The following is a 27,474-nucleotide window of genomic DNA, read 5'->3' as shown; positions in this document are numbered from 1 at the left end:
AGTTCGTTCTCTTCTCAAGGCCTTTCTACTTATAGAGTTCCTTCGGCCTGAACTGCTCTTCACATGGTTATTTTTTGCCATGCAAGTCTTAGCTGAAATGTCACCTCCTAAGAGGCCTTCCCTAACAATCTGGCTAAAAGAAGCCAACTCTTCTAGCACTGCCTATTGATGACACTATTTCCTTCGTACCACTTAACAATTCTCTGACATGATCTTGCCATTTTGTTTTTCTCTCCCCGTCCCCTGCCCCATTAGAAGGTAACTTCTACAAATAGAGGACTTTTTTAGTACTATATCCCTGTACCTACTACTTCACATCAGTAAGAATGACTAGTATCAAAAAGACCAGGAATAACAAGTGTTGGCAAGGATGTGGAGAAAAGAGAACTCTCAGGCACTTTTGGTGGGAATCCAAATTGGTGCAGCCACTATGGAAAACACTATGGAGGTTCCTCAAAAAGTTAAACATACAGCCCAGTAATTCCACTTCTGGGTATTGACCAAAAGAAAACAAAAACACTAACTTCATTAAAAGATACATGCACCTCGGGGCGCCTGGGTGGCGCAGTCGGTTAAGCGTCCGACTTCAGCCAGGTCACGATCTCGCGGTCCGTGGGTTCGAGCCCCGCGTCGGGCTCTGGGCTGATAGCTCAGAGCCTGGAGCCTGTTTCCGATTCTGTGTCTCCCTCTCTCTCTGCCCCTCCCCCGTTCATGCTCTGTCTCTCTCTGTCCCAAAAATAAATAAACGTTGAAAAAAAAAAAATTAAAAAAAAAAAAAAAAAGATACATGCACCTCTACATTTACTGCAACATTATTTACAACAGCCAACATATGGCAACAACTTAAGTATCCATTGATAAATGGATAAAATGATGTATATATACACACACAGAATATTACTCCACTGTACAAAAAAATGAAATCTTGCCATTGACAACAACACAGATGGTCCTACAGGGTATTATGCTAAGTGAAACAAGTCAGGGAAAGACAAATACCATATGATTTCACTCATAGGTGGAATCTAAAAAACAAAGCAAACAAAAACAGACACAGACTCATATACAGAAAACAAACTGGTGGCTGCCAGAGGGGAGGAGGATGGAGATGGGTGAAATAAGGGAAGGTGATTAAGAGGCACAAACTTCCAGTTATAAAATTAAAAAAAAAAATTAGTCACAGAGATGTAAAGTACAGCATAGGGAATACGGTCAATAGCTTTGTAGGACAGACAATAACCACTTACAGTGAATATTTCCTAATGCGGATAACTGTCAACATCATTATGTTATTATACATGTGAAACTAACATAAATTCTATGTTAACTATACTTCAATTTCTAAAGTCAAGTTACCTGAAAAATAAAATTTAAAAGTAGACCATAAAAAAAAGTTGATCATATATAATCTAAACAAAATTAGTTTTAAAACTTATAAAACAATTGGAAACATGTTCTAATGCATTCCCTTCCACCCTTTTCATTGTATCTACAATTGCTGAAGCATGTGATGGTATAATCAGAATATAAAGAAAAAAAGACTGTTAATCTAATTAGGATCTAGGGATGCCTGCGTGGCTCAGTCAGTTGAGCGTCCGACTTCGGCTCATGTCACGATCTCGTAGTTCACAGGTTCGAGCCCTGTGTCAGACTCTATGCTGACAGCTCAGAGCCTGGAGCCTGCTTCATGGATTCTGTCTCCCTCTCTCTGCCCCTCCCCTGCTCATGCTCGCTCACTCTCTCTCTCTCTCTCAAAAATAAATAAAACATTTAAAAAAATATTTTTAAGTAATAATGAGGATCTAACGTTGTTTAATGTCATTTCATCCAACACTGATAAGCACTTTACTATATACCAGGCACTGCTTTTAAATTACTTATATGCATCACCCAAATGCTGTGATGGTAGGTACTCCCATTTGGAGAAATAATGAAATTGAGGCATAGCATAATCAGTAACTTACCTAAGGTCACAGATAGTAGGTGGCAGAGCCAAGATTCAAAAACCCTAGGTAGCCCCACTCCAAGCCCATGCTCTTAACCGCTTCTCAGTATAGTTTAACAGAAATGATAACAATACCTACCTCACTGGGTTACTATAAAAACTGAGAGAAAGTATAACACAATGCCTGTCACATATTAAATACTTATAAATTGTCTAAGACATTATTTCTTGTTCTTTCATTTGTTAGGCTTTCAAGTGCTTTTCTATGGTTCAGGATGCCTCAATGAGCATCAAATACTATTATTGTTTCATTTTCAAGGGAAGAAGGGGAGCTGGCATTTATTGAGGAATTTCTGTATGCAAGAATTATTTTAAAGGTACTACTCTAATAATACTTGCCTTATCTCAAAGGATTTTCACTGTAAGACTCAAATTGTAATGCGGTATACAAAGGGGAGGTACTATTCAATTAGTTTAGTACTTAAAATTTAATTTCCAGGGGTACCTGGGTGGCTCAGTTAAGCCTCTGACTTCGGCTCAGGTCATGATTTCACCGTTTGGCAGTTCGAGCCCCATGTCGGGGTCTGTGCTGACAGCTCAGAGCCTGGAGCCTGCTTCAGATTCTGTGTCTCCTTTTCTCTCTGTCCCTACCCCACTCATGCTGTGTGTGTGTGTGTGTCTCTCAAAAATAAACTTAAAACAAATTTTAAATAAAGAAAACCTTAATTTCCATTGAATTAAAAAAAAAAGTATGTGGGAATAGAAAGTATAAAAAAGAATCCATATCCATGGGAACCTGTCCCTGTCATAATTACAAATGCCCTCTCACTAACTCATGTTCATTCAGGACCATCTGTTGTGGGCCTACTATGAGAAAGGCATCTTGATACTGAAAAAACCTTTTCTTAAGGAGATCAACAGTCTAGTTCTACAAAACATCTTAAGTGCCATAAAAGAAATTCACATGCTATCTTAGCCCTGCTTCTTAGACATGTACAGAAATGCAAAGAAGTAACATAGTATTGATACCCATATTAACTTCCCTTTACAAATTAAATAGGCTAATCCACAAAGTCTGAGGTTTGTCCATTAAGTTAGCCACTACCCACATGTGGTTTAGTGAGTCTGTTAAACGTGACTGGTATGACTGAGGAGCTGCATGTTTAAATGATATTTTATTTTAATTAACTAAAATTTTAAACTGATTACCAATACCATTATACTAGAAAACTTATAAGCACGCATGGAACAACTTAGGTATGTGAATCTACTTTTTCAACTGTAAAATGTATATCTAAATACAGATCAAATGCTTCCAGTGAAAACTGAGTATTTGAATTAAAATGTGCTATACGTGTAAAATATATACTGGATTTCAAATAATTTGTATGAAAAAATAATGTGAAATGTCTCATTTCTTATATTGATTAAATGTTGATATGACATATTGGGTTAAATAAATTTCATTCTTTTTTGTATGTTTTTAATAGGGCTAGTAGAATATTTAAAAGTATACATTAACTTGCATTTTATTTCTATTCAAAAACCCTGGTCTAAAGATTACTTACAACATTCTTAAAACAAATTTTCAATGATTTGAGGATTCCTCAGAGTTCCAGAGCTTCAAAAACTACTTAACAGATTGCTTCCTAACAAACTGAAGGAATCTTACCTGTATTTGCCTGCACTTAGTTTTAGCTCTAGCACTATATGAAAATTCCACCACCGTCAAAAATGCACATGAAACCATTTAAAAATAAACGCTAATTACATTTACAGGTTGGCAGTTTTCTGAAAGCATGCCAATATGCATTTTTCAACAAAAATGTTGAAAAGAGTCAATAAATAGTCTTCCTTTGATGTAATCCAAAAACACACACAAATTAGTTTCAAATATGGGGTTCCTGCTATAGTATGCACTGAAGTTTGTCTTTGAAGTGCTCATCCTATGCCCTGTTGCAACAGAACAAGAATTCTTTGACACACCTCCCTCATGTTAACAAAAAGCCAAAATCTCAGCTTTTCCTCTGCTTTTTCATATTCCAACTACATATTAAAACCTGAATTTTAGGGGCGCCTGGGTGGCTCAGTCAGTTGAGTGACTGACTGGTTCAGGTCATGATCTCATGGTGAGTTCAAGCCCCCCATCAGGCTCTGTGCTGACAGCTCAGAGCCTGGAGCCTGCTTCACATTCTGTCTCCCTCCCTCTCTCTCTGCCCCTTCCCTGCTTGAGCTCACCTACTCTCTCTCAAAAATAAACATTTAAAAAAAAAATTTTAACCTGAACTTTAAACGTGTTAAAAAAAATTTTTTTTTAATATTTCTTCATTTTTGAGAGACAGAGCATAAGTGGGGGAGGGACAGAGAGAGAGGGAGACACAGAAGCTGAAGCAGGCTCCAAGATCTGAGCAGTGAGCACAGAGCCCAACACGGGACTCGAACCCATGAACTGTGAGATCATGACCTGAGCCGAAGTCGGATGCTTAAGTGACCAAGCCACCCAGGTGCTCTGAATCACATTTTTACTTAAATCAATCACCTTTTAAAGATCTACACAAAAACTGATTCAATTTTAACATTCCAAAGCAAATCACAGAATAGGGTTAACAATACGTAAGCATTACAGTATCAGCTACTAGAAGACTTTTAGAGTTACAAACCACTCTAGACTAAAAACTACCCAACTCTATGGGGGATCCTTATACAGAAGACTCCAAGATGAAATAAGTAACAAGTCTGTAAAAGTACTAGTGAGATGAACCAATCTGATGTTTATTTTGCTATACTTCTCCCAATGTAAACTTTCAAGAAAAATTAACACCAGCACAATTCCAAGTGAAAACTCACTTCCAACATCAAGGAGGCGGGGAAGAAAAACTGTGACTCAAATATTTCTGAAGCATTAGATGTAAATCTTTGAGTACATCTTTCACGGACAATGTAGAGAGAATATTATGCTACAAGAGAAGGAAGCTCAAAATACTTAAATGACAATCTTCTATTTATTAGTCTCTCTGGTTTAGATATGCAAATCCCAAGCAGTACAACAAAAAACAGACTAGGCCTAACTACTCAGAGGCCAGAGCCTTGCTGTGTAGAAAAAAGCGACACAGGGGCGCCTGGGTGGCTTGGTGGGTTAAGCATCCGACTTCGGCTCAGGTCATGATCTCACGGTCCGTGAGTTCGAGCCCCGCGTCGGGCTCTGTGCTGATAGCTCAGAGCCTGGAGCCTGTTTCGGATTCTGTGTCTCCCTCTCTCTCTGCCCCTCCCCTGTTCATGCTCTGTCTCTCTCTATCTCAAAAATAAATAAACGTTAAAGATTAAAAAAAAAAAAAAAAAAAAAGCGACACATACGTGTTAAATCCAGTTTTTTTAATTTCTAGAGCTTTTTCTAATTTCACCTGTGTTCATCTCAAAGATCTTAGTTATTACTAAAAGAAACTAAAGTTACATTAACATAAAAATGATAATGTTTGGAGTCTTCCTGGATAGGAAGTTAAACACCTCTTGATTTAAACCAATTCTATTGGTGAAATACAGTCAATTATTTGTTTTGCTTCTTTAACAGACTATTTTAAGGGACATTTTGAGTGCACAGCAACATTGAGTGGCAAGCACAGAGTTTTCCCATATATCCCTAGTGCTTGTTTGGTGTTAACATTTTGGCTGGATGAATTACCCAAGAAAAAGAAAGAGAGAAGTATAAAGCAGAGGATGTTAATTACCAGGGCCGCTGGCAAAGATGGAATTCTACCCTGAATCACTTTGCATTCTCCCACTACCAGGGCCTGACAATGGCAGGTGACTACAATTAAGGGTCTTTATTCTGTTACTAAGCAGCTACAGAGGCATGCAAAGAAACGTAGGTGCCATAGAAGGATATTAGTCTTCAATATGCAGTTCTGACATTGACAATCATGTTCTTGTAGATTTTTTTTCCTTAAACGTTTATTTTTGAGAGAGTATGCAAGCGGGGGAGGGGCAGAGAGCAAGGGACAGAGAGAATCCCAAGCAGGCTCTGTGCTGTCAGCGCAGAGCCCAACACAGGGCTCAAACCCACAAACGATGAGATCATGACCTGAGCCGAAATCAAGAGTCAGATGCCTAACTGACTGAGCCACCTGGGGACCCTTGTGTATTTTCTTTTAATGCTAGATTTAATGCCAGGCTCCACAAATAAGCCTAGACGAAGATGTGATGAGTATTTACATAACGTCAGGTTCACCAGAAGGGCATGCATGTAAAAACACTGGCTGCAACAAACATAAAGATATTTTACTACTAATCAGAGAAATGCAGGCTAAAAGAATAAAGAAGTCACTTCACACCCATCAGACTGGCAAAGGTTTTAAGTCTCATAACACCAAGTGGTGAAAAGAAATGGAGAAAACAGACAACTGTAGCTAATGGGATGCAAACTAGAACCACCTGTAGTAGAACAAAAAAGGCATATGCATACCCTCTAATCCAGGACTTCCACTTCTAGATCTATACTGAGAACACACTCACTGGGGCTACAGAAGTAACATAAAGCATGGAAACCGTCTACTGCAAAACTGTTTAAGTAGACAAAAAGAGATAAAAGAATGGAAACTTGAGGAAATGTTCATCAATAGGGAAATGAATAAATGTATACAGTCATAAAAACGGAAACTATTCAACAGTTAATATAAAGAACCACAGCTACAGCTAAAACCAAAAATCAACCCCCTCCCCAAAAACTCACCAAGTTTAATTTCTTTTTAAGTTGCGAAAGGATACCTAAACCATAGCACTTACATGAAATTTAAAAATACATCAAAATGGGGGCGCCTGGGCGGCGCAGTCGGTTAAGCGTCCGACTTCAGCCAGGTCACGATCTCGCGGTCCGGGAGTTCGAGCCCCGCGTCGGGCTCTGGGCTGATGGCTCAGAGCCTGGAGCCTGTTTCCGATTCTGTGTCTCCCTCTCTCTCTGCCCCTCCCCCGTTCATGCTCTGTCTCTCTCTGTCCCAAAAAAATAAATAAAAAACGTTGAAAAAAAAATACATCAAAATGATATATATTACTGCAGATGCACATATGTATAGCTAAAAGTATGGAAATACCAAGGAGAAAGAAATATATTAATTTCAGCTGACTATGTTAAACTTTACCTGAGCCCTGTGCTCCTGGAAAGCAGAGCAGGTTAAGAAATCCACCCCCATCATTTTGTGTTTGGGGAAGCTGGTAACATAAAGATCCTGCCATTGCTTGCTGAGATTAAGACCTGTCCTCATGGTTCCTCAAGACTCTGTTTTACCTGTCCCAGGTCCTTGTCCTTTTTTTTTTGAGACATTCCTCATTAATTAATGGTCTCCTAATTGCAATAGCCTGAAAAAATCATCTCCTTAATTGGCCAGCACATTATGTCTTTGACACAGGAGTGGTTATCTCTGGGGAAGGAAGAGAATGGGTAGAGGAAGAAGATATTTAACTGTAATGGTAACATAGAAACCTGCAATGTGGCAAAAAGTTAACCTTTTCTTTTTTGTACAAAGAGACTGGTTATTATGTGTACTTTCTGCTTAAAATGTTTCAAAATTAATTTGTAAATTATGTTAAACCTTGATGTGGAGTCAAAGAAGGTCACAAGTAAACCCTTTACAGTCTGTTTTTTCATGTTAAATAGGCACACGAACACATGCCCAACCTATTTCATTACACTGCTGTAAGTAAAAGTGTTTTTCCTAATCATCAAGTGGCAGGATACATTTGTAATGTATTCTGAGCCAATTAGCTCAGCTTGTTATAGCAGAGCTCTGACTAGGGCAAGGTTAGATTATCATGTAGACTTTTATTGTTTCAGGGGCAAGACTACACTCCTACTTCCCAGAAAGCTATACAGCTATGCTATAAATGTCATACACCATTGGTTACAAGAGGCACTAGGCAAGTCAACATGTAAGATCTCGATCCACACCCAACAGATAGAACTACTAAGCAGATAACCCTAGGAACTTGACGGTAGACTAGTAAATAAGCTTTCCAAGAGGAAGGTGGCACACCAAGTACACACATCAAAGTTTTGTGTGGTTCCTGTGGAGGATAGGCTGCTTTTTTTTTTTGGCACTGTAAAGTGAGATTCTGAAAACATGAAATCTCATCTTAAAGTGCCCAAGGTGATCTTTTGAGTTGGTTTCAAATTGCTTTTATTCCCAAGTGCTTCTAGAAGGCTTGTGAGTACCAGGAAGTGATTTTGTTAATGCAGAACAAACCCATCAACAGCTAAAATTTAATCTTAACAAACCAAAAAACCTTAGAAACTTGGAACCTCAGTTTCAAATATAGAGGCAAAGTGCTAAAATCTGGGATAATACAAGAACTTCCAATCTTCACAATATGCTCTGTGCTTATAAGGCTAAATACAAGAGTAATCTTTACAAAAGGTCAGTCTATATTTTCTGAACCCTATTTGCAAGCATCCAAACAACAAGAGCTTGTAAGGTCGTCTTGATCTCCCTAAGGCCAACAAGTTTGAAATGTATCTGGAATCCACTCATCTTGATTAATTTTTATTCCTCCTCCTCCCCCAAGAACCAGTAAACAAAATATTTTAATGCATAGAAATATGGAAGGCTTGAACTAAAACTTAAAGCTAAAACACTTGGTCCTGTTTTCAAATAGAAAATAAAATTTGTATTAATGAAACTCAAAAAAGAATGTCAAATCATAACTTAAAGCAGGCTCCAACCCACTTCAAAGCACTTTTATCAGAGTGGATAGTCTTAATTTTATAATTCAAAGCCCTTAAAGTCTTTTAGTATAAAGTAGTATATACATTTATAATCTTATAGAGGTTTAAAAAAGTCTTAAGGTGCTTCTCCTCTCTAAGCTTACAGATTTAAACCAAAGAACTGAAAACTGAACAATATCAAATTCCTACATCTCCTTACTCATCAAGAAACTACTAGTTAATCTTTTTCTTCCTTGCACTACCTTAAGTAAAAATTAAGTTATTCAGCAAAATTGTTACTCAGCAAAAAACATTCTGTATGCAGTAAACTGGTACCAACTGCTCCCAGGCAGACAGATGCAATAACAGTGTAATATTTCTAGCAAAGTCTGGTAAGCCTTTGCCTGCAAATCATTGACCAAAAATGGTAACAGCCAGTGCAGACTAAAGAAAATGACAAAATGTTCTACTCGATCGTCCAATTAAGAATACTGTTGTACTGCAAACTAGAGACAGTTTATAGAGGGAAATACGTAAATTAAGCCAAGTGTCTGTCCATCACCTGGAATATAAGGGGCATGTTCACTTTTTAGTGACAGGATAATCTGATGGGCTTTTAAAAACCTTTTTCATTCTCTTTTATTAGCATCCCAGCACTATCACTCCTCACACGCTAAGTTCTGTCAGAGACAAACTGTTCACAGGTAAAAGAAAATTTCTAACCATGCATGGAGAGACTAGGTAGGGAAGGGTTAAAAGAGCCACTGCCAAGCTTGACAAGCACTACAAGAGTGCTGCTGGAAGCTGATTGCCAGATACGACAAACAAAGCGGCTGCGAGGCCACCCTGTTCTTAATCATACCAGGGTCATACTCGTGATAATCATTCCGCCCTCTAGGGTTGTTCAATAAAGGCCTTATTTTCTTTAATGAGATGGACAGACCTCAGGGGCCGAAACTCGCACGAGTCACTGACCACCTCGGTGCCCGGCTTTGGGGAAACCTGCGCCAACAAGGCCCAGGCCGGATCCCGACGCCCCCCACCCCGGGAAGGCGGACTCCCGGTCGATTTCAGCGAGGGGGTGGCGCTGCTCGACCCTGGCAGGTCGTCCCCAGGCCGGGGCCGGAGGAACCGCGGGGACGAAGCTGCCGGCGGCGGCCTCGCAGCAGCAGCGACCGACGCAGCGGCCAGGAGCCGCCCCGAGGCGCCCCCAGGCGCAGGAGTCCCGGCGGGTCCGTGGGCGGCGAAGCCCGGAGACCCTCCCCCGCCTGGGGACTGCAGCAAGGCCCCGCGTCCCTCCCCGGGCGTGGGCGCGCCTGTCGCCCCTCCGCCCCGACCCTCGCGGTGCCCCAGCGCTCCGACCCCGTCAGCCCACGCCTCGGGCTCCCTCCAACTCACCATCTTCGCCGCGGCGGTCGCAGAGACACTAGAAGGGTAGCCGGTCGGCGCCGAGTCTGCGTACTGTCCTCCTCGCCGCAGAAGGAAGGAGCAACCCAGCAAGCAGCCTACGCTAGGCGCGAGCCTACCAGGGGGTGGGTGCGCGAGCGCGCGCCTCGGGCCCAAACGCGGCTGCGCACGCCAAGCGCGGCCCGTCGTTGCTGCGCAACCGGCTAGCCAGGCAGCGCCCCGCCCAGAGGGCGGGCTGAGGATTCCGCCTCACCTTCTGGAGGCTGGGGGACGCGGTCCTGCTCTCACCAGCTCGGCTGCGTGGGGTGGGGCCTTCCTCATCTACTAGCGACGAGGAGGCCCGGCTCGGGCTGGTACCTGCGGGCGAGGGGAGGGCAAAGGATCAAACGGGGCAGGGGGCCCTATCCCCAGCTCTGCCGGCGAGGGGGTGGGGAGGGGGAAGGGTCACGTGGCGCCCCGCCCACTGCGCTGCTGTTGCCCTAACATGGAAGTATCCACCTGGCCAGGTGTGCGCCGCCGCTGGAGGCGGGGCCTGGGAGGACGCGGAAGGAGGAGGAGGGAGGAGAGACGAGGCAGGAGGGAGGGCGAGGTAGAGCGAGGTTGACTGGGGACTGGGGACTGGGGAGAACGACGGTGGGCGGCTTTTCCCGAGCAGCAGTCCAGAGGGAGGACCCCGGGGAGCCGAGGAGCGGGCTGCAGCGCCGAAAACGCGTCCCGCATTTTTTTACCTACTTTGGTGCGATTCCCGCCGTCCTCCCCTGATTGGCCCAGCCCGGCACCGTCGGGCCCTCGCGTGAGGGAAAAATCTGCACATTCTTCCCTCTTCCCGAGGCGACTGTGGCCATTCAGAGTGCTCTGTGAGTCACCGCTAATTTCAGGTCTGGAAAAAAACAAGGAGTGATTTGTTTATCTTTGGGAACTGCCCCGGGAAGGAGGCCCGGCGGTCCGCAGGGGTGTGGCTGGGAAACGGCAGAGTTTACTGGGACTATGGCGCCAGCCCCGCCGCTCTGTTTTGGGGGCTTTTAATTTGGGGTTGGGTTTTTTTTTTTTAATGGGTGGTTACATCACAAACACAGTTTTGAGAGAGCCTGAAGGAATCCCAGTGTTTTTCCTGAGGGTGTTTTTGTGGAGAGTAAAGGGAGCAGAAAGAATTTACAACTGGGATGATTACTTTAAGTTTTACTTAATTTAGCCTACGGAGAACATCACGGCCTCTACCAAAATTATTTTAATTCTCCAAATGTGAGGCTTTGGGACAAGACTTTTTTGTTGTTGTTTTTTGTTTTTTCTGGTCACTGTATGAAATCTAGACTGTTGCGTGACTTTTGTTCTGCCCACTCAACGTAGAAACTTATTTCTCATTACCTCGTCCTGTTTTTTGTTGTTGTTGTTCTTTTCTTTTCCAGAAAAGTTGGGACAATTCTAAGCCTTTACCACCTGATATAAGACTTTTGCAGGCCAGAGCAGTGGCCTCAACTTGAAACAGAACTTGTTAAGGCCAGATTTGTGTTTCCCGTCCCCAGAGTTTCTGAGACTGTATCCGAGTGAAGACGCAATAATTTGCATTTCTCACAATTTCCAGGTGATGCTAATGCGGCTGGTTGGGCACCACGCTTTGAGAAGAACGATCCCACCTGTATCACACTGCAGCTGGAACCCTTTGTTTCTCTGCCTGGGACTCAGCAGCCCCTCCACCTGTAAAGTCTTCAAAGAGGAACTCCTGCTGGATGGCTGAGTCAGCTAAGCTCTGGGTTTCAGGGCAGATCATGATGATCTCACGGTTTGTGAGTTCGAATTCTTGCAGGGTCTGCTTGGGATTCTCTCTCTCTCTCTCTCTCTCTCTCTCTCTCTCTCTGCCCCTCCCCTGCTTGTGTTCTCTCTCTCTCAAAATAAATAAATGAACTCTAAAAAAAAAAAAAAAAAAAAAACAAAAAAACAAAAAAAAAAAAACTTCAAAGACTTCCAGTCTAGTCCCAAATAGAATCGTGCTCATTTAAGGATACAAGCCCGCCTCCTCTAGCTTCTCTTCTGCATTTCATCCTCCACCCTGCCGCTAGTGTTCTATCCAAACATAAGAATCTGATCTTGTCGCTTTCCTGCTTAAAATTTTCCAAGACTTCCTCAGCAGGTCATTCTGGCCCTTCCTTCTGCCTCTGGCCTCTCAGCCTACCTTTTCTGCCCTGCCTCCCATATCTTCCATAGTGCCCAATTTCCTTCCAGACTGAACTTCTCATTCTAGAACCTTCCTTAACTCTAACTGACATAATTATTGACCTGTTAGTTTCTCAGACTGGAATGTTTCTATTACCCTTCCATCCTGAAAACTTCTGACCACTTCCCCAGGGATCATTAGTGGTTTCTTCTTTAATCCCACATTTCATCACTTCTCAAATCATTAATAAGCATCCAGATCACCTGAGGATCTTGTTAAAATGCAAATTCAGGGGTTTAGGGGGTGAGGTCTCAGATGCCCCCAGGTGATTCAGATGCTTCTGGTCCTCAACCCATACTTTGAGTAGTGAGGTCTTATGGTTTTTCCCTAATGTTTGTTAATGTCGATCTGTCATTGTTTATATAAATTTGTCACCACCACCAGTTTAGACTGAGTTCTTTGAGGACAGGGACTGTTTAGGATGTACCTTATATGGATTGGCATCATCCCTGATCTCTAATAGGTGTTGAATACACGTTTGTTCAGTATTGAACCAATATCTAAAAATGTTTTACAATTCATCAGGCAAACTTCTATGTTGGTTCATTATACCCTAAGATGAGCCCCCATTTTTAAGAGTCCCTTAAACTTTAACCTCTGCCTTTACACATAGATTTTCTGGGTCTTTCTATTCTTCCTCATACCACAGAGGAAAACATTTTGACGTAAAGCCCCTCCTGAAATACGGATGTATTCCATTGCAAAATTAGAAAACATTTTTCATACTTAATCTGAGCATATACATATAAGCATTTTCATTTAAAAGCAATAATATGGCAGGAAGAATAAAGTATACATTAACGAAGAGCTTAGAGATGTATGTTAATAGACTGGAAAAAGTTTTGTTTATTTTCAGGTGGACACAACCCTGTCCATAAACAGTATAGGAAAACTAGTTTCTACCCTGCATCCCTACAAATTCACCTGTTCTCTCTCCCCTTGGGCACCCCCAACTGTCCATTCTATAGTCTCTCCTGTAGTTCCCTCCTCTGAAGAAAAGTCACTAATTCTTATCTTTGTTCTTCTCTAGGTAAGATGTTTTTTCCCTCTTCTTTTAGAATTTTTTTTTTTAATCCTCGATTTTCTATAATTTGAAAATGATAGACCTAGGTGTAGTGTTTTGTTCTGTTCTGCGTTTATCCCTCTTGGTGTTCTTTGAGTTTTCTGGGTCTGTGGTTTGGTATCTGACAATAATTTGGTTAAATTCTCAGTAATAGTTTCAAATATTTCTTCTGTTCCTTTCTTCTAGTATTACCATTTCGTGTATGTTACACCTTTTGTAGTTGTCCTACATTGGTTGGGTAGTCTGGGTTTTTTTCAGTCTTCATTGTCTTTGCTTTTTGCTTTTGAGGTTTCTGTTGACATATCCTCTAGTTCAGAGATTCCTTTCTCCTCCGTGCCCGATCTACTAATAAGCACATCAAAGGCATTCTTCATTTCTGTGGGTCTTGTTTTGTCTTTTAGTATGCTTTCCAATTTTTTCTTGATAACTGGACATGATGCATTGGGTGAAAGGAACAGCAGTAAGTAGGCCTTTAGTGATGTGGTGAGGTTGGGGTGAGGGGAAGACCATTCTATAGTCCTGTGATTTGGTCTCATTTTTACTGAATCTGCCTCTTGACTGTGAACTTCACAAGTGTTTCTCTGAAACAGGCTGCACCCGCCCCCCCGCCGCCACCGTCCTTCCCTCCCCAACCTCTGCCCTTCAGTGGGACAGCATAGCTGGAGTAGGCTGGAGGTGAGGGTCTTCTTTCCCCAGATCAGGTAGGTTCTGGTAACTAGTTTCCCCTCAGAGCAGGCCTTGTTAGGAGTGAGGCATCTGGTGTATTTCAAAATGGTTCCTTTTCCCCTCCTGCCTTCAGTAGGGGATTTTTCTTTGTCATTTACTGTGGGAACCTGATAGAGCTTCAGGAGGTGAAACAGATGTTGGGGGGTGGGGGTCCCCTGTGACTGAGTCTCCCCAGAGTTTCTGTCAGACTTGTCCACATTGAGCCTCCAGCAATTTGTCAGTTACAGCTCAGGTTTTCTTACCCTGCACTGATTCCCAGGGTGGTTTCTACTTGAGTCTCTGCTTTAGGAAGCCATAACTCCCTGTATTTGCCTGTCTTATCTACAGTTTTGGGCACAGCAGTCTGCCCTGTGTATTCCTCTCTCCTATGGATCCAAGTAGAGTTGTCTGTTCAGCTTTTTATTTATTGTTAGGACAGGGTAGCAACTTCCAAACACCTTACAGGCAGACCAGGGAAACCTGAAGTCTGCCCCTTTCCTTTTAAAGAAGCTTCCCAGAAGTACCAGGCAGGGCTTCTACTTTCATCTCATTGACCAGAATGTAGTGTATGGCTGCCAGGGGCACTGGGAAATGTGGTCTGTTCTCTGAGCAGCAATGTGTTCAGCTAAGAAATTGGGATTCCTATACCTAGACAGGAGGAGAAAGAGGGTACTGGGAGATAACCAGCAGTAACTACCATGGCTAGATACTATTACTCCATTCTACAGGTGAGGTAAGGTGAACAAATGTTCCTCAGGAATCCAGAGGAATTAGTGATCTGCTCCCAAGCCCATGACCTTTACTGTCAGGCCACGTGACACATCAGTGGTGCTGAACAAAAGGCCTGAGCTACCTCTTATTGCTTCCTTAACACTACAGAGGGGGGTTATACAAAATGAAGCAAATGGAAGCTGTAGAAAATACATTCTGGACATTCCTTTATCGTAGCCGGGTCCTCTTGGATCGACTGCCCCAAGGGCCTAGACATCTATTTTAGGAAAGAACTAAATATATTTAAGTATATTCATGGGAACAGCACAGTACTACATGGTAACACTTGATTTCTGTGTTAGTCTTCATGGTAAAGTAAAAGTTATATGCTTTTTTTTATAACAACATTTTATAACATTATAAACAATACCGATACGCGTTTTTCAGTTACTGGCGTACTACTTGAATGAAACCATGAGAAATTGGAGTGGAAAGTGGCACAACACTCCTGACCAATGGTTATTCCCCCTCTTGGGTCTTCTGTTCCCTTTCAAGTTCTGGTGAAAAGTATAGACCCTTTCTCTAGAAAAATAGATACTTGCTCCTACTCACAAAGCTTGGCTTACATTTTCAGGGAGCTCGTGGACTGTCCTGAAGCCCATCCCTTAAACTACATATTTCAGGAAAGGTTTGGGGGGAAATTCTAAAAAGGAAACCCGAGGTAGGGGTGACTGAACAGTCCTACAGTTCCTCCTCCACTGGGTTGCTATCACCCTGGTTATGAGTGCAGCGTGACTCTTTCCAGACCCTTACAATACAGGGCATTTAGAAAAACACAGATGGCCTCCGAAATGCATGTAGGACTGCAGCTTGTTTTTGTTCGCTCACTCATTCAGCAGTGTATCTTTGGGATCTGTCCTTACTGTCTTCCCATTTTCCAGAAGTAATGGTGCACTCTACAGTTCTGATTGGGTTGCTATACTTCTGAAGAAAGAAAAAGCCACAAAGGATTCAGAAAGGGACAAATAAAGGCATCTGGAATCCGGTATTTGATTTAAGGATAGACGAAATGACTTCAAACTCTCTAGAATATAAAGAAGCTCAAGGGTTGAATGTGACCACAAGTTAAAATAAATCATGAAGGGTAGGAATGAAGTAAATAGAAAATCTCAGCAAATTATAAAAATAAGAAGGCATCTCTTAAAAGCTCAAAGTGTGTACTTTCAGAAAAAATGGGCAGTTTTACATGGGTAAGGACAGGAGGCAGGTTGGGAGATGGAGGGAAAGGAAGACCTGACAGGCAGTAACAGACTGGTAGTGGTGAGCTTTCCAGTTGGGACCCATTTTTCCCCCACCCCGTTATTTTCTGCAGACCTCTGCCTCTCTCATGACTACCAGAGAGCTAGAAAACCTCATTACCAGTGAAGTGCCCACTGCCAAGGCTGCTGGGTAATGTCAAGGCAGCACTAGAGCCCTGTGGGGGTATGGAGAAGACACCAACACATGCAAACGGGTTGTCCAAGCTTGGAAATTCCCCTCATCCCCCTTTTACCTCCCCTGCCTCTGGGGACTAAATAGTTCTATCCTGCTAAGGAGAGAGTATACTCGGAAGTCATCTGGAAGGGCGGGGCCTCCTGGTTGAGGTTGGCGGGGGGGGGGGGGGGGGGGGGGGGGGTCAGTTTGCAACCTCAGAGGTTCCCCAGCTTGGTGCATCTCTACCCATCTTCCCCCAGACTCTCCAGGAGTGGTACCCGTCCTCAACCCCTGCCCCAGGTATTCTATACAAACCCAGCCAGATGAAAACCCTAAGGACATATGTATGAGTCCACAGGTAAAGTTAATGAGATGGAGGAGGAATCCTAGCATTATGAAAGAAAAAGGCAACAAACTGAACTATTTCAAGCAAAAGGAATAGGACAAGAAATTAAAATGAGCATAGTAAGTATTCTCAGATAAGGAAAGATACCGGGAGACCAAAGGCAAGAACAAGCAGTTATGGAAAAAAATGCAGACGTTAGGAATATTCTTGAACTGGAAGATTCAATAGAGGGGCTGGACGATGGACTGGATATACGTAAATAACAAAGATGTGAGTCAGAAGATGAGGTCAAGTAATTCACTGTCTCAGAATGCATCAAGAAAGGATAAAGAAGATGCAAAGAACAAGAGAAGAATTTCAGAGACCTGGAAGATAGAGGAAAAGGACGAGTATCTATCTGTATATGGGAATCCCAGAATGGTGAAATCAGCAAACTAGGGAAGAAAATACTTGGAAATATTTTAGTTCTGCTACATTTTAAAAGTTAATTCTTGAATCCATCATTTCCACATGTGTGTTTTGGGCCTATGATGTGCCAGCTCTTCAGAGCCATGAATAAGACAGACAAGGCTCCTGTGCAGTCCTGAAGCTTAAATCCTAGTCAGCTCCAGGCAAACAATGAACAACCAATCAAAGAAGTACTTCAGTGACCGTAAAACTAGGTGATGTGACAGAGGGTAACTGGGGGCGGGAAGGGCACGCTTAAATCAATGCTCAGAGAAGTCTCATCCAAAGAAACAGAATTTAAGCTGAGGCTTAAATGCCGAGAAGGACTCAATTGTGTGAAGATAGTGGGGAACATCCCAGGCAGATGGGCTGAGGTCAGCGTGTTCTAAAAACAGAAGGAAGGCAGTGTGGCTGGAGCCTGGAGGGCCAGGGTGGGTGGACCCAAATGAGACTGAAAGTGTAACTATAATTACCAGATGATGTAGGACCATGCAGACGATGGTAAAGAGATCAGGGTGGATTAATGAAAGGACTGAATTATTGCCCCTGTATAAAGCAATGTATTTATATTATTTTCAATTACATTAGGCTGTACCTAAGAAACAGACAAAATTCAACTATCTTTGACCTACAAAAGCAGGAGTGTTTTTGTTTTTGTTTTTGTTTTTCTTTTTAGTAGGATGCACACCCAATGTGGGGCTTGAACTCATGACCCTGAGATCAAGAGTCACATGCTCTACTAACTGAGCCAGCCAGATGCCCCCAAAAAGTAGGACATTCTCGTGGTTCAATCTAATATACATCAATTAGTAGGAGTCCAAGCAACCTGGCATTTTTAAAAGATGTTTGCATCATCCTATCTATTATTACCACCTGAATTTCTTGTAGGAAAAAGAGGAGGTAAGTGTTAAAAAAAAAAGTTTGTGTTTGGGGTCAAAGCAATTGTCTTATTTACATTCACAACAGGATGCTACTTTGAAATCTTTTCAGTTAGATTTGACATGTTTACTGGGTCCTACTGGGTGCCAGCTGTGGCCATGTTAGCTACCAGGAATACATGGGCCCTGCCACAAGGAGATCATGAGTGAAAACAGATTGATGCCAAGATAAACTTGGCCCGGGTTCCAGTGGGAATTCTCAGGATCCTACTGATGGGGCAGATCAAACCAGGGAGGTGTGACCAAATCTTAAGGAGTGGGGCATCCGGAGAGGAAGGAAGTGAGCATTTGTTACCAACATGACTTCTCACTTAGGTTGGTGAATACAAATATGGAAGAGATGGCTAGGGGGCTGACTCAGAGGCTGATGATTGGGGGAAGAAAACACCTAATGTTCTTACCCAAAAATTAGACTCCATGGACCAAGGTACCTAGAAAGATACAGATGTAGGGATTTTTGTTTGCTGCTTTTGTTTCTTGCTTTGGAAGAGGGGATGGTTATGATTTATACCCCGTTTTCCCTTCTGGGGGTGTGAGGCAGAATGTGAAATGGTGCTTCAGCCAAAGAACCCCAGCTCTGCCCAGTGAGGAAATTTGGAGCATATTCAAGGACAGCTCTGCTAGAAACAGCTGAGGGACAATGGCCATGATGCGAAATTGGAGTGCCTTTTCGTATAACTTTTGCCTTTATCACTACAACTCCGGTATTTCTATCACCAGGCTCCCAAGAAAGTGTTTTATACCATTGGCACAAGTTCTGGTCTTGACTGGCTGTGTGACCTCTTAGGAGGTACACTTCTCTGGACCTCCTTATCCTCGCTTGCAAACTGAAGGTGTTAGGTTAACCCCTTTGGTTCTAAAGTGTAATGCCTGCACAATACAGAAAATTTCTTGAGTATCTAGGGCCATATTAGCAAATTGTGGAGTATCCTAGTAATACTAAAGCAGACCTCTGAATTTTGATTTATAAACTCTAGGCCTTGTGCTCTTGATACAAGGCCTGTTTTTACAGCAAAATCACTACGTTGCTATAACTGTCCAGGTTGTGGACTCCTAGCGGGTCCCCATCTGGGGAAAAGAAGCTGATTGGCACAAAAGGGGCAAGCAGCACTAATGAAACACGCTCTTATACGTAACTAAGGGCCACACATCACATCTTACAGTATTTTCTCCCCTTCGGTCGGTGTAAATTCAGGCCCCCTTGCAAGATGTTCCACATTGGAGGTGGAAGGAATCACTTGCTCATTTGTATTCTCGCTCCAATGGAAAACCTTTCCTCCCACCCCTTGAGCCAGTGAGTCACTTCCACCCTTGAAACCTCTACAGCTTCCTTTCCTTTCTGGCCCTGGCCTGGCCATTTGGAGAGGGGCCGGGCCGTCAGGCCAGAAGGTGTTCAGGCAGGAGGCAGCACACCTTGAATGGCTTTGAAATCTCAGGAGGATCCTCCCCATAGGAGAAAATATCTGTGTGGTCTGACAAATGCTGGGTGTTGGATTCCAGATTCCGTGTTTTCCCTTTTATCTTAAAAACTCTAGGAAAGAAACTCCCATAGAAGGTAGTGCCTACCGCAGGTTTATTTTATGACTCATGGAAATTTCTTAAATGATAAATATTGGCTCAGCTATAGCCTGACATAAGAAACACTCAACTAGACCAGAGTCTATGGTTACAAGAAACAAGAACGTGTTCAACAAATAAACTGTGACTCTGTGTCCAAGCTTTCAGAGGAAAAAAAGCAGAAAGTATTGCCTGGATTCCAAGAGGTGGCTTGGCAAGCCACAATTTCATTTGTTTTTCTGGAGGACAAACTTTCCCAAGATGGTTGCAGTATCATCCTGGCCAGGAAACCGTTTCATATGCCTTTGGTTTTCTACTTTATTTAGTCCAGCCTCCTTTTGGCTAATATAATGAAAATGCTTCACCAACCATAAAAATTAATGAGGGTGAAGGAGGAAATATTTTCCCCTCAGAAAAAAAAAAAAAGGAAAATAAATATTTTCTTTCCTGAGTAAAACTCCCTCTATCTCTGTGCATACACAAAGCTAGTCATTCTGCATAGATGTTAACAACCCAGACTATCAACTTGTTTCAAAGAAAATTCAGAAATTATGAGCCTTGGGGTGCCTGGGTGGCTCAGTCAGTTGAGCGTCCGACTTGGGCTCAGGTCGTGATCTCACGGTTCTTGGGTTCGAGCCCTGCGTCGGGCTCTGTGCTGACAGCTCAGAGCCTGGAGCCTGCTTCGAATTGTGTCTCCCTCTGTTTGTTCCTCCCCTACTCACATGTGTCTCTCTTTCTCTTGACAATAAATAAAAGATTTAAAAAATTAATTAAATAAATAAATAATGAGCCTTAAATATGGCTCCTCCTGAGTAGGTTTTATTTCTCATAAAACGAAGTCAGCATTACCTTCCCATCAGCTGGTTTTATCTTCTAAAGAAAATGTGAATAGTAATATCCATACCCAATGAAAAGGCTAGCGTCACAACTTATCAAACCTAGTACTGAGTAGCTTGAATCTACCTTTTGCGAGCAGGTTTATCCTGTATAACTGTTGTAGGTTTGTTAACAGAGCAGCATTACTTGTAATGTTCAGTTTTTTTTAATTTAAAAAAATTTTTTAACATTTATTTATTATTGAGAGACAGACAGAGCATGAGCATGGGAGGGGCAGAGACAGGAGGAGACACAGAATCTGAAGCAGGCTCCAAGCTCTGAGCTGTCAGCACAGAGTCCAACGCGGGGCTCAAACTCACAAACTGCAAGATCATGACCTGAGCCGAAGTTGGACACTTAACCAACTGAGACACCCAGGTGCCCCATTTTTCTTTTTAAGTTTATTTATTTATTTGAGAGAGCAGGGAAGAGGCAGAGGAAGGAGGAGAGAGAAAATCTTAAGCAGGGTCCGTGCCCAGCTCAGAGCCCCACTTGGGGCCCCATCTCACAACCATGAGAACATGACCTGAACTGAAACCAAAGTCAGATGCTTAACCAACCAACCAAGCCACCCAGGCACCCCTACTTGTAATGTTCTTTAGAATCGGCTATCCCAACACACACACACACACTTTATAGAAGACTGGAGTCACGATAAATACATGGTGAGGAGGATTAATAAATAAAGTGAGAAAAGACTTAGGCCATAATTCCATGCTTCAAATAGAGCAGCCAAAGAGATTGGGTCCCAAGCCAGGGCCCTGGGAGGAGGAAGAACCAAATATGAAAAGGTGTTTTTAGTAAATCTGCCAGGCCATGCTGATAACTCTCCTAAAACCAGTCACAGGCATTCATACCTCCCTTGGGGAAGAGGAGACCATATTGGGATAGCCGTGGACACCCAGAGCCAAGACTCTAGAGCACATTGCAGAGGACATTGGACGGCAGAGAAACCGCTGAAGGCCATTTCATAGGCTCTTGTAGAAACCACCATGAGGTAGGAGAGTAACAAGGTGGCCGGCGTGATCTGGAACCCGAGTGCAATGGGAAGGGGTATGCAACAAGACACTGCATCCAACTGCCCTTTGCCCCAGCCACTGAGAAACTTATCTCAAGTTTCTCCAGAGAGAGAAACTGCGAGAGCCAGATTAATCAGGGAGATGTGCCATGGGGCCTGGTGTCAATACTGAGGAAACGGGACTTCCCCTCTGGAAAGCCATGGCCCCTATGTATTTTTCCTCCCTTTGCTTCTCTGCTCATCTTATATTAATAAGCCTTGCAACCTGATGGGAAGGGAGCTTTCCCCACTGGAGAGGCCGTGGCAGGAGTGTCTCTGCAGGTAGTCAAGGTGATGCTGGCAGCCACAGAGGCAGCAGTTGTGAGGAGGGCTCGGCAAGATCACCTTGCTTGCTGCCGAGAGAGAGGGAGCCCCTGGGCCCTGAGCCAGGACAGAGATGGGCCCTGGGTCATTCTGCTGGCTGAGCCAAAAAGCAGTAGAAATAATTACAGAATGGAAATTGCTTTCTTGCATTTTTTTCCTAGTTATTAAAAAAAATGCAAGTTTGTTAGGAAAAGAAAAAACAACCCTGAAAAGAGAAAGAAAATAAGGGTTCCAAGGTCATCGTTCCAACACCTTTTTGTCCAATAATTAAAAAGAATTAAAAGGGCGCCTGGGTGGCTCAGTTGGTTAAGTGTCCTACTTCGACTCAGGTCATGATCTCACGGTTTGTGGGTTTGAGCCTCACGTCGGGCTCTGTGCTGACAGCTCAGAGCCTGGAGTCTGCTTCAGATTCTGTGTCTCCCTCTCTCTCTCTCTCTCTCTCTCTCTCTCTCTCTCTCTCTCTCTCTCTGCTGTTCCCCTGCTCACACTCTGTCTCTCTCTCTCTCTCTCTCTCTCAAAAATAAACATTAAAAAAACTTCTAAAAAAAGAATTAAAAATTTTAATTATACAAATTGTCTAAGAATACCTTCTCCTTATTTTTTTTTAAAAAGAAAAAGGCCACATAGAAAACTTCACCTTCACTGCCCTGCATTTCTTGGCCCCTCACCAAAATTAAGCCCTGTCGTTGGTGTGGAATGTGTCCTGCAGAGTTTGTGTTGTACATCCATACTCCATACCACACATTTGCACATATGCACATACACCATTGATGGACCAACACAGACATAGTTTTCGTATTCCTGTGATTTAAAAAAAAATGTTAGGGGCGCCTGGGTGGCGCAGTCGGTTAAGCGTCCGACTTCAGCCAGGTCACGATCTCGCGGTCCCTGAGTTCGAGCCCCGCGTCGGGCTCTGGGCTGATGGCTCGGAGCCTGGAGCCTGTTTCTGATTCTGTGTCTCCCTCTCTCTCTGCCCCTCCCCTGTTCATGCTCTGTCTCTCTCTGTCCCAAAAATAAATAAACGTTGAAAAAAAAATGTTAATAGTACTCTTCATCAGCTTGCTTCCCTATGCTTGGAAAGCAACCAAATGGCTTGCTTTATCACTTCTCTCAGGTCTGTGCTCAGATGTCACCTCCTCAGTGAGGCTTTCCCTGATTACCCTGCCTAAAATTACCACACACCTCTAACCTTCCAGTTCTTTTCTCTGCTTTATGTTTCTCCATAACATTCATCATCAAACCTCCCACATTTTTCACTTGTTTTTCTTATCTACTTTCTATTCCTCCCCCCCCCCCATTTAAATATAAGGTCCACGAGAACAGGGATTTTAAACCATTTTTTTTCACTTCTACATTCCTAGTGCCTAGAAGAGTGTTAACACATAGTGAGTTGTGAATAAATATTTGTTGAATAAGTAAATGAGTTAAGTTCCAAAGAGTTGGTGGGAAGCCATGGCAGGTGTAGACACCATGCCTACAGGGCAGCGGCCATCTTGTGAGCACAGACACCAAGCCACACACTGAGGACAGCAGAGTGAAGAGTGGTCCAACATACCAGCCCTGAACTGCCTACCTCTAGACTCTGTGCCTGAAGACAAAAAGCAGATCTTATTTGGTTAAACTATTGTTGGCTACCTGCTGTGTGCACCTGCATGCAATCCTAGCTGATACCTACTCAGAAAAGTTGAGATGTTTTCTGAGGGTAGAAAGAGAAGAGGGCTGGGGACAGAACCCGCAGGAACTCCGGTAGTTCAAAGATGTGAAGCTCAAGAGGATCCCTTCAAGAGGCTAAGAAACTGAAAACCCAGAAGCAAGTGCAATAACGGGCGTAAGAAAGGGAGCTTCAAGGGGCGCCTGGGTGGCTCAGTCGGTTGAGCGTCTGACTTCTGCTCAGGTCATGGTCTCATGGCTCATGAGTTTGAGCCCCGCATCGGGCTCTGTGCTGACAGCTCAGAGCCTGGAGCCTGCTTCCGATTCTGTGTCTTCCTCTCTTTTTAACCCACTCATGTTCTGTCTCTGTCTCTCTCAAAAATAAATAAACATTAAAAAAAAAAAGAAAAAAGAAAGAAAGGGTGCTTCAAGAAGGGGAATGTAGTCAGCAGACTCAAATATTGATGAGCAGTCCTGGAGGGGAAATGGCATGTTGGACTGTGAACTTGGGGGCGGACGTTGAGAGAGTGTCTTTCTGAGGACTCCTATTTTCCCCATGAAATAGCAGACATAACTATGTGTGGTGGCTAATTTTATGTGTCAAGTTGATTAGGCTTTGGTGCTTGATGGCTTGGTCAAATTCTAGTGAAGACATTGATGTGAAGATATTTTGTAGATGTGATCAACATAATCAGTAGACATGGACTGATCCGCACCCACTCGACTGAAGTCCTGAACAGCAAAATCTGAGATTTTCTGGAGAAGGAATTAGCTCAAGGATGTAACGATAGAAATCTTCCCTGGGGGTGCTTAGGTTTCTCAGTCGGTCCAGACATCTACATCTCAGCTCAGATATTGATCTCAGGGTCATGAATTCAAGCCCCGCATTGGAGCTTGGAGCCCAGCGTGGAGCCTACTTAAATAGATAGATAGATAGATAGATAGATAGATAGATAGATAGATAGATAGATAAAACAAAATAAGCTTTCCTGAATTTCCAGCCTGCTGACCTGCCCTACGGATTTCAAACCCAAGACTGCAATCTCACCTCTTACTGGAATTGCCAGCCTGCCCTACAGATTTCAGACTTTCCAGCCCCAACAATTGCATAAGCCAACTCCTTGAAATAACCACCTCCCATATACATATATACATATATATACACATGTGTATATATATATATATATATATATATATATATATATATGTGTATATATATATATATATGTATTCTGATGTGTATTTTGATGAATAGTGAAATTGAACATCTTTTCATGTATTTGGCCATGTGTCTTCTGTAAACTTGAACATTTCATATCAAACTCTAAAGTAATTCTTTGCTTCAGAACCATGAGCTACTTATATATGGTTCTTTTTCCTTTCAAATCCTTTCCTGATTTCTGAAACAGGTAAACTTCTCAGCTGATCTTGTTCTTCACTTTTCTGCTGGCTTTTTGTCTTTTTGTTCTTGATCTGTAATTTTCATTACCTAGTACTTTGTCTTTTGTGTAATACGCAAACCATCCCCCTGTGTTTATTTTAGCTTTTAACATTGTTTAGGGTTTGTTGTTCTTTATTGTGGTTTTTTTTTTGTAACACATAACAGTTTACGTTTTAGATAGGCAAATCTTCCAATCTTTTCCTCTGAGGCAGTCATTTGTCTTTAGAAACGTTGGCCTCGGGGCGCCTGGGTGGCTCAGTGGGTTAAGCGTCTGACTTTGGCTCAGGTCATGATCTCACGGTCTGTGAGTTCGAGCCCCATGTCGGGCTCTGTGCTCATAACTCAGAGCCTGTTTTGGATTCTGTGTCTCCCTCTCTCTGACCCTCCCCCCTTCAAACTCTGTCTTTCTCTGTCTCACAAACAAACATTAAAAAAATCTTAAAAAAGAAAAAAAAGAAACATTGGCCTCATATACAGGCTTTCTGCTTTCACATGAAGAAGGCACAAACAATCAGATTATCCAACAGATACATTGTGCAGTTTAGGAATGGAGTTTATGGTGTTCATTACCGTTTTAGTGTTTTGAACCTCTGAATGCATGGGAAAGTGTTAATATATTATTTTTCCTAAAAACGCAAATGGTTTCGTTTACTGAAAAAGCCAGTTGTTGGAACTGCTAAGAGTTTGGTGACTTTTGAAAAAAGAGGGATGTTTTCCTTTTCCATGAAGGCTTGGGTCTTCCACAGAACTGTGAAAAACACTGGATACCTCCCTAGCTTCGGGTGATGGATATTGAGGAAGAGTAAGCCGTTCAAAGCAGAATTAGGGTTGAAACTCCATCTATTATTCTCAACATTGTGTTGATTTAATGGGCACTTACATACAAATGTTTTTAAGTTACATGATTTATTTCTTAATACCTCCATTAAAACAACCATAGAATGAACACAGTTTTTTGTTTTGTTCTGTTGTATTATTGTCACTTAAGGGTTGACCCATTAAAACAAATATATAAACTTCAGAGGTGTCTCGGTGGCTCAGTCAGTTGAGTGTCAGATTTTAGCTCAGGTCATGATCTCGCCGTTCGTGAGTTCGAGCCCCATGTCAGGCTCTGTGCTTAACAGCTCAGAGCCTGGAGCCTGCTTTGGATTCTGTGTCTCCCTCTCTCTCTGCCCCTCCCCTGATCACGCTCTGTCTCACTCTCCCCCCCCCCCCAAATAAATAAACATTAAAAAACAAAACAAAACATTCCAACTCTTGATTTCAGCTCAGGTCATGATCCTAAGCTCATGAGATCAAGCCCTGCATTGGGCTCTGTGCTGACAGCATAGAGCTTGCTTGGGATTCTCTCTCTCCTCTCTCTCTTTGCCCCTTCTCTTGCTTGTTCTTTCTCTCTCTCAAAAGAAATAAACATTAAAAAATAAATAAAGAAACTCCAGCTCATTTAATGATCTGAAAACAGTGATGCAGGGCTCTAGTAGCTGCTGCCAGTTCCCCTCCCATGTCCCCTTCCACTCTCTCACGCTGAAGGCTGCAAACTCTGAACTGCCTGCCGTTTTCTGTCCCGTGTCCTAGAGGGCGAATGCCCTTGGGAGCAGTTCCCAACCAAAGATGGACAGGGAGCTGTGGATAAGTACCCAGCTTCCTCCCTCCTTGGGTGGGATAGTTCTGTGGGGTGTCCTGTTCTGTCTCCTAGGGGTCCCAGATACAGGGAGCTCCTGCTGCCCACAGAGGTAGTGGTGATGACACCCCCGTGACTGGCCACCTTCCCTTCCTGCCTTATGTCCCCCATTCATCTACTGCTGTGACATGATCATCTCCCAAATACACCACTTGTGCTCAGAGGCTGTTTCTGGGGGATTCCAAACTAAGACAAATGCTTAAAGTCCATCAGCCTATATGCAAAAAAAAAAAAATAATAATAATCGCTAATGTCTATTAAGCACTGACTATGTGCCACCCATCATTCTGAACACATTATGTAGCCCTCACAACATCTTTTGGGAACTACTATCACCCCCAGTTTCTAGATGGGGCATGTGAGGCTTAGAGAGATTAAGTCTCTTTTCTGAGACCGTGTAGCTAATGGGTCACAAAGAATTATTAAAGTTTATTTATTTATTTTTGAAAGAGAGAGAGAGAGCAAGTAAGGGAGAGGCAGAGAGAGAGAATCCCAAGCAGGCTCTGCACTCTTAGTGTAGAGCGTGACATGGGGCTCAAACTTAAGAAACCCTGAGATCACGATCTGAGCCAAAATCAGGAGTCAGACGCTTAACCAACTAAACCACTCAGGCATGCCATGGGTTGCAGAGAATTTAAACCTAGACCATTGAACTCAAGTGTCCATGATTTTAGTTCATACATCCTATGGCACAGTATATCAGTTTACTTCAAATAACTTCACTGGTACATTATTTATTTATTTATTTATTTATTTATTTATTTATTTTTAATTTTTTTTTTAATTTTTTTTTTCAACGTTTATTTATTTATTTTTGGGACAGAGAGATACAGAGCATGAACGGGGGAGGGGCAGAGAGAGAGGGAGACACAGAATCGGAAACAGGCTCCAGGCTCTGAGCCATCAGCCCAGAGCCCGACACGGGGCTGGAACTCACGGACCGCGAGATC

At 42.9% G+C, this 27,474-nt stretch overlaps 2 protein-coding genes across 7 annotated transcripts in view; one reads left to right on the top strand and one right to left on the bottom strand.

Moving 5' to 3' along the window:
• DSTN (destrin, actin depolymerizing factor) overlaps positions 1 to 10,231 on the bottom strand; it is a 36,022-nt gene extending 25,791 nt beyond the window's left edge. The window contains exon 1 of the mRNA XM_045445370.1: positions 10,035 to 10,231. Coding sequence (XP_045301326.1) covers positions 10,035 to 10,037 — 3 coding nt within the window. The 5' untranslated portion in view covers positions 10,038 to 10,231. The remainder of the gene's footprint in view (positions 1 to 10,034) is intronic.
• Positions 10,232 to 10,284: 53 nt separating this feature from the next.
• The window catches only part of BFSP1 (beaded filament structural protein 1), a 72,981-nt gene continuing 55,791 nt past the window's right edge, over positions 10,285 to 27,474 (top strand). For 2 of the 6 annotated variants that reach the window (XM_045445367.1, XM_045445362.1), the window contains exons 1-2: positions 10,810 to 10,921; positions 11,626 to 11,827. The gene's annotated coding sequence lies outside the window, so the exon portion shown is untranslated. Of the gene's footprint in view, positions 10,397 to 10,420; positions 10,550 to 10,790; positions 10,922 to 11,625; positions 11,828 to 27,474 lie in introns of those variants that run through there. The other 4 variants (XM_045445364.1, XM_045445365.1, XM_045445366.1 and 1 more) reach the window with 4 other exon arrangements.

This window comes from Leopardus geoffroyi, chromosome A3, assembly GCF_018350155.1.
Source record: "Leopardus geoffroyi isolate Oge1 chromosome A3, O.geoffroyi_Oge1_pat1.0, whole genome shotgun sequence".
In the NCBI taxonomy this organism is placed as follows: Eukaryota; Metazoa; Chordata; class Mammalia; order Carnivora; family Felidae; genus Leopardus; species Leopardus geoffroyi.
This window is presented reverse-complemented; position numbering and strand designations above follow the sequence as displayed.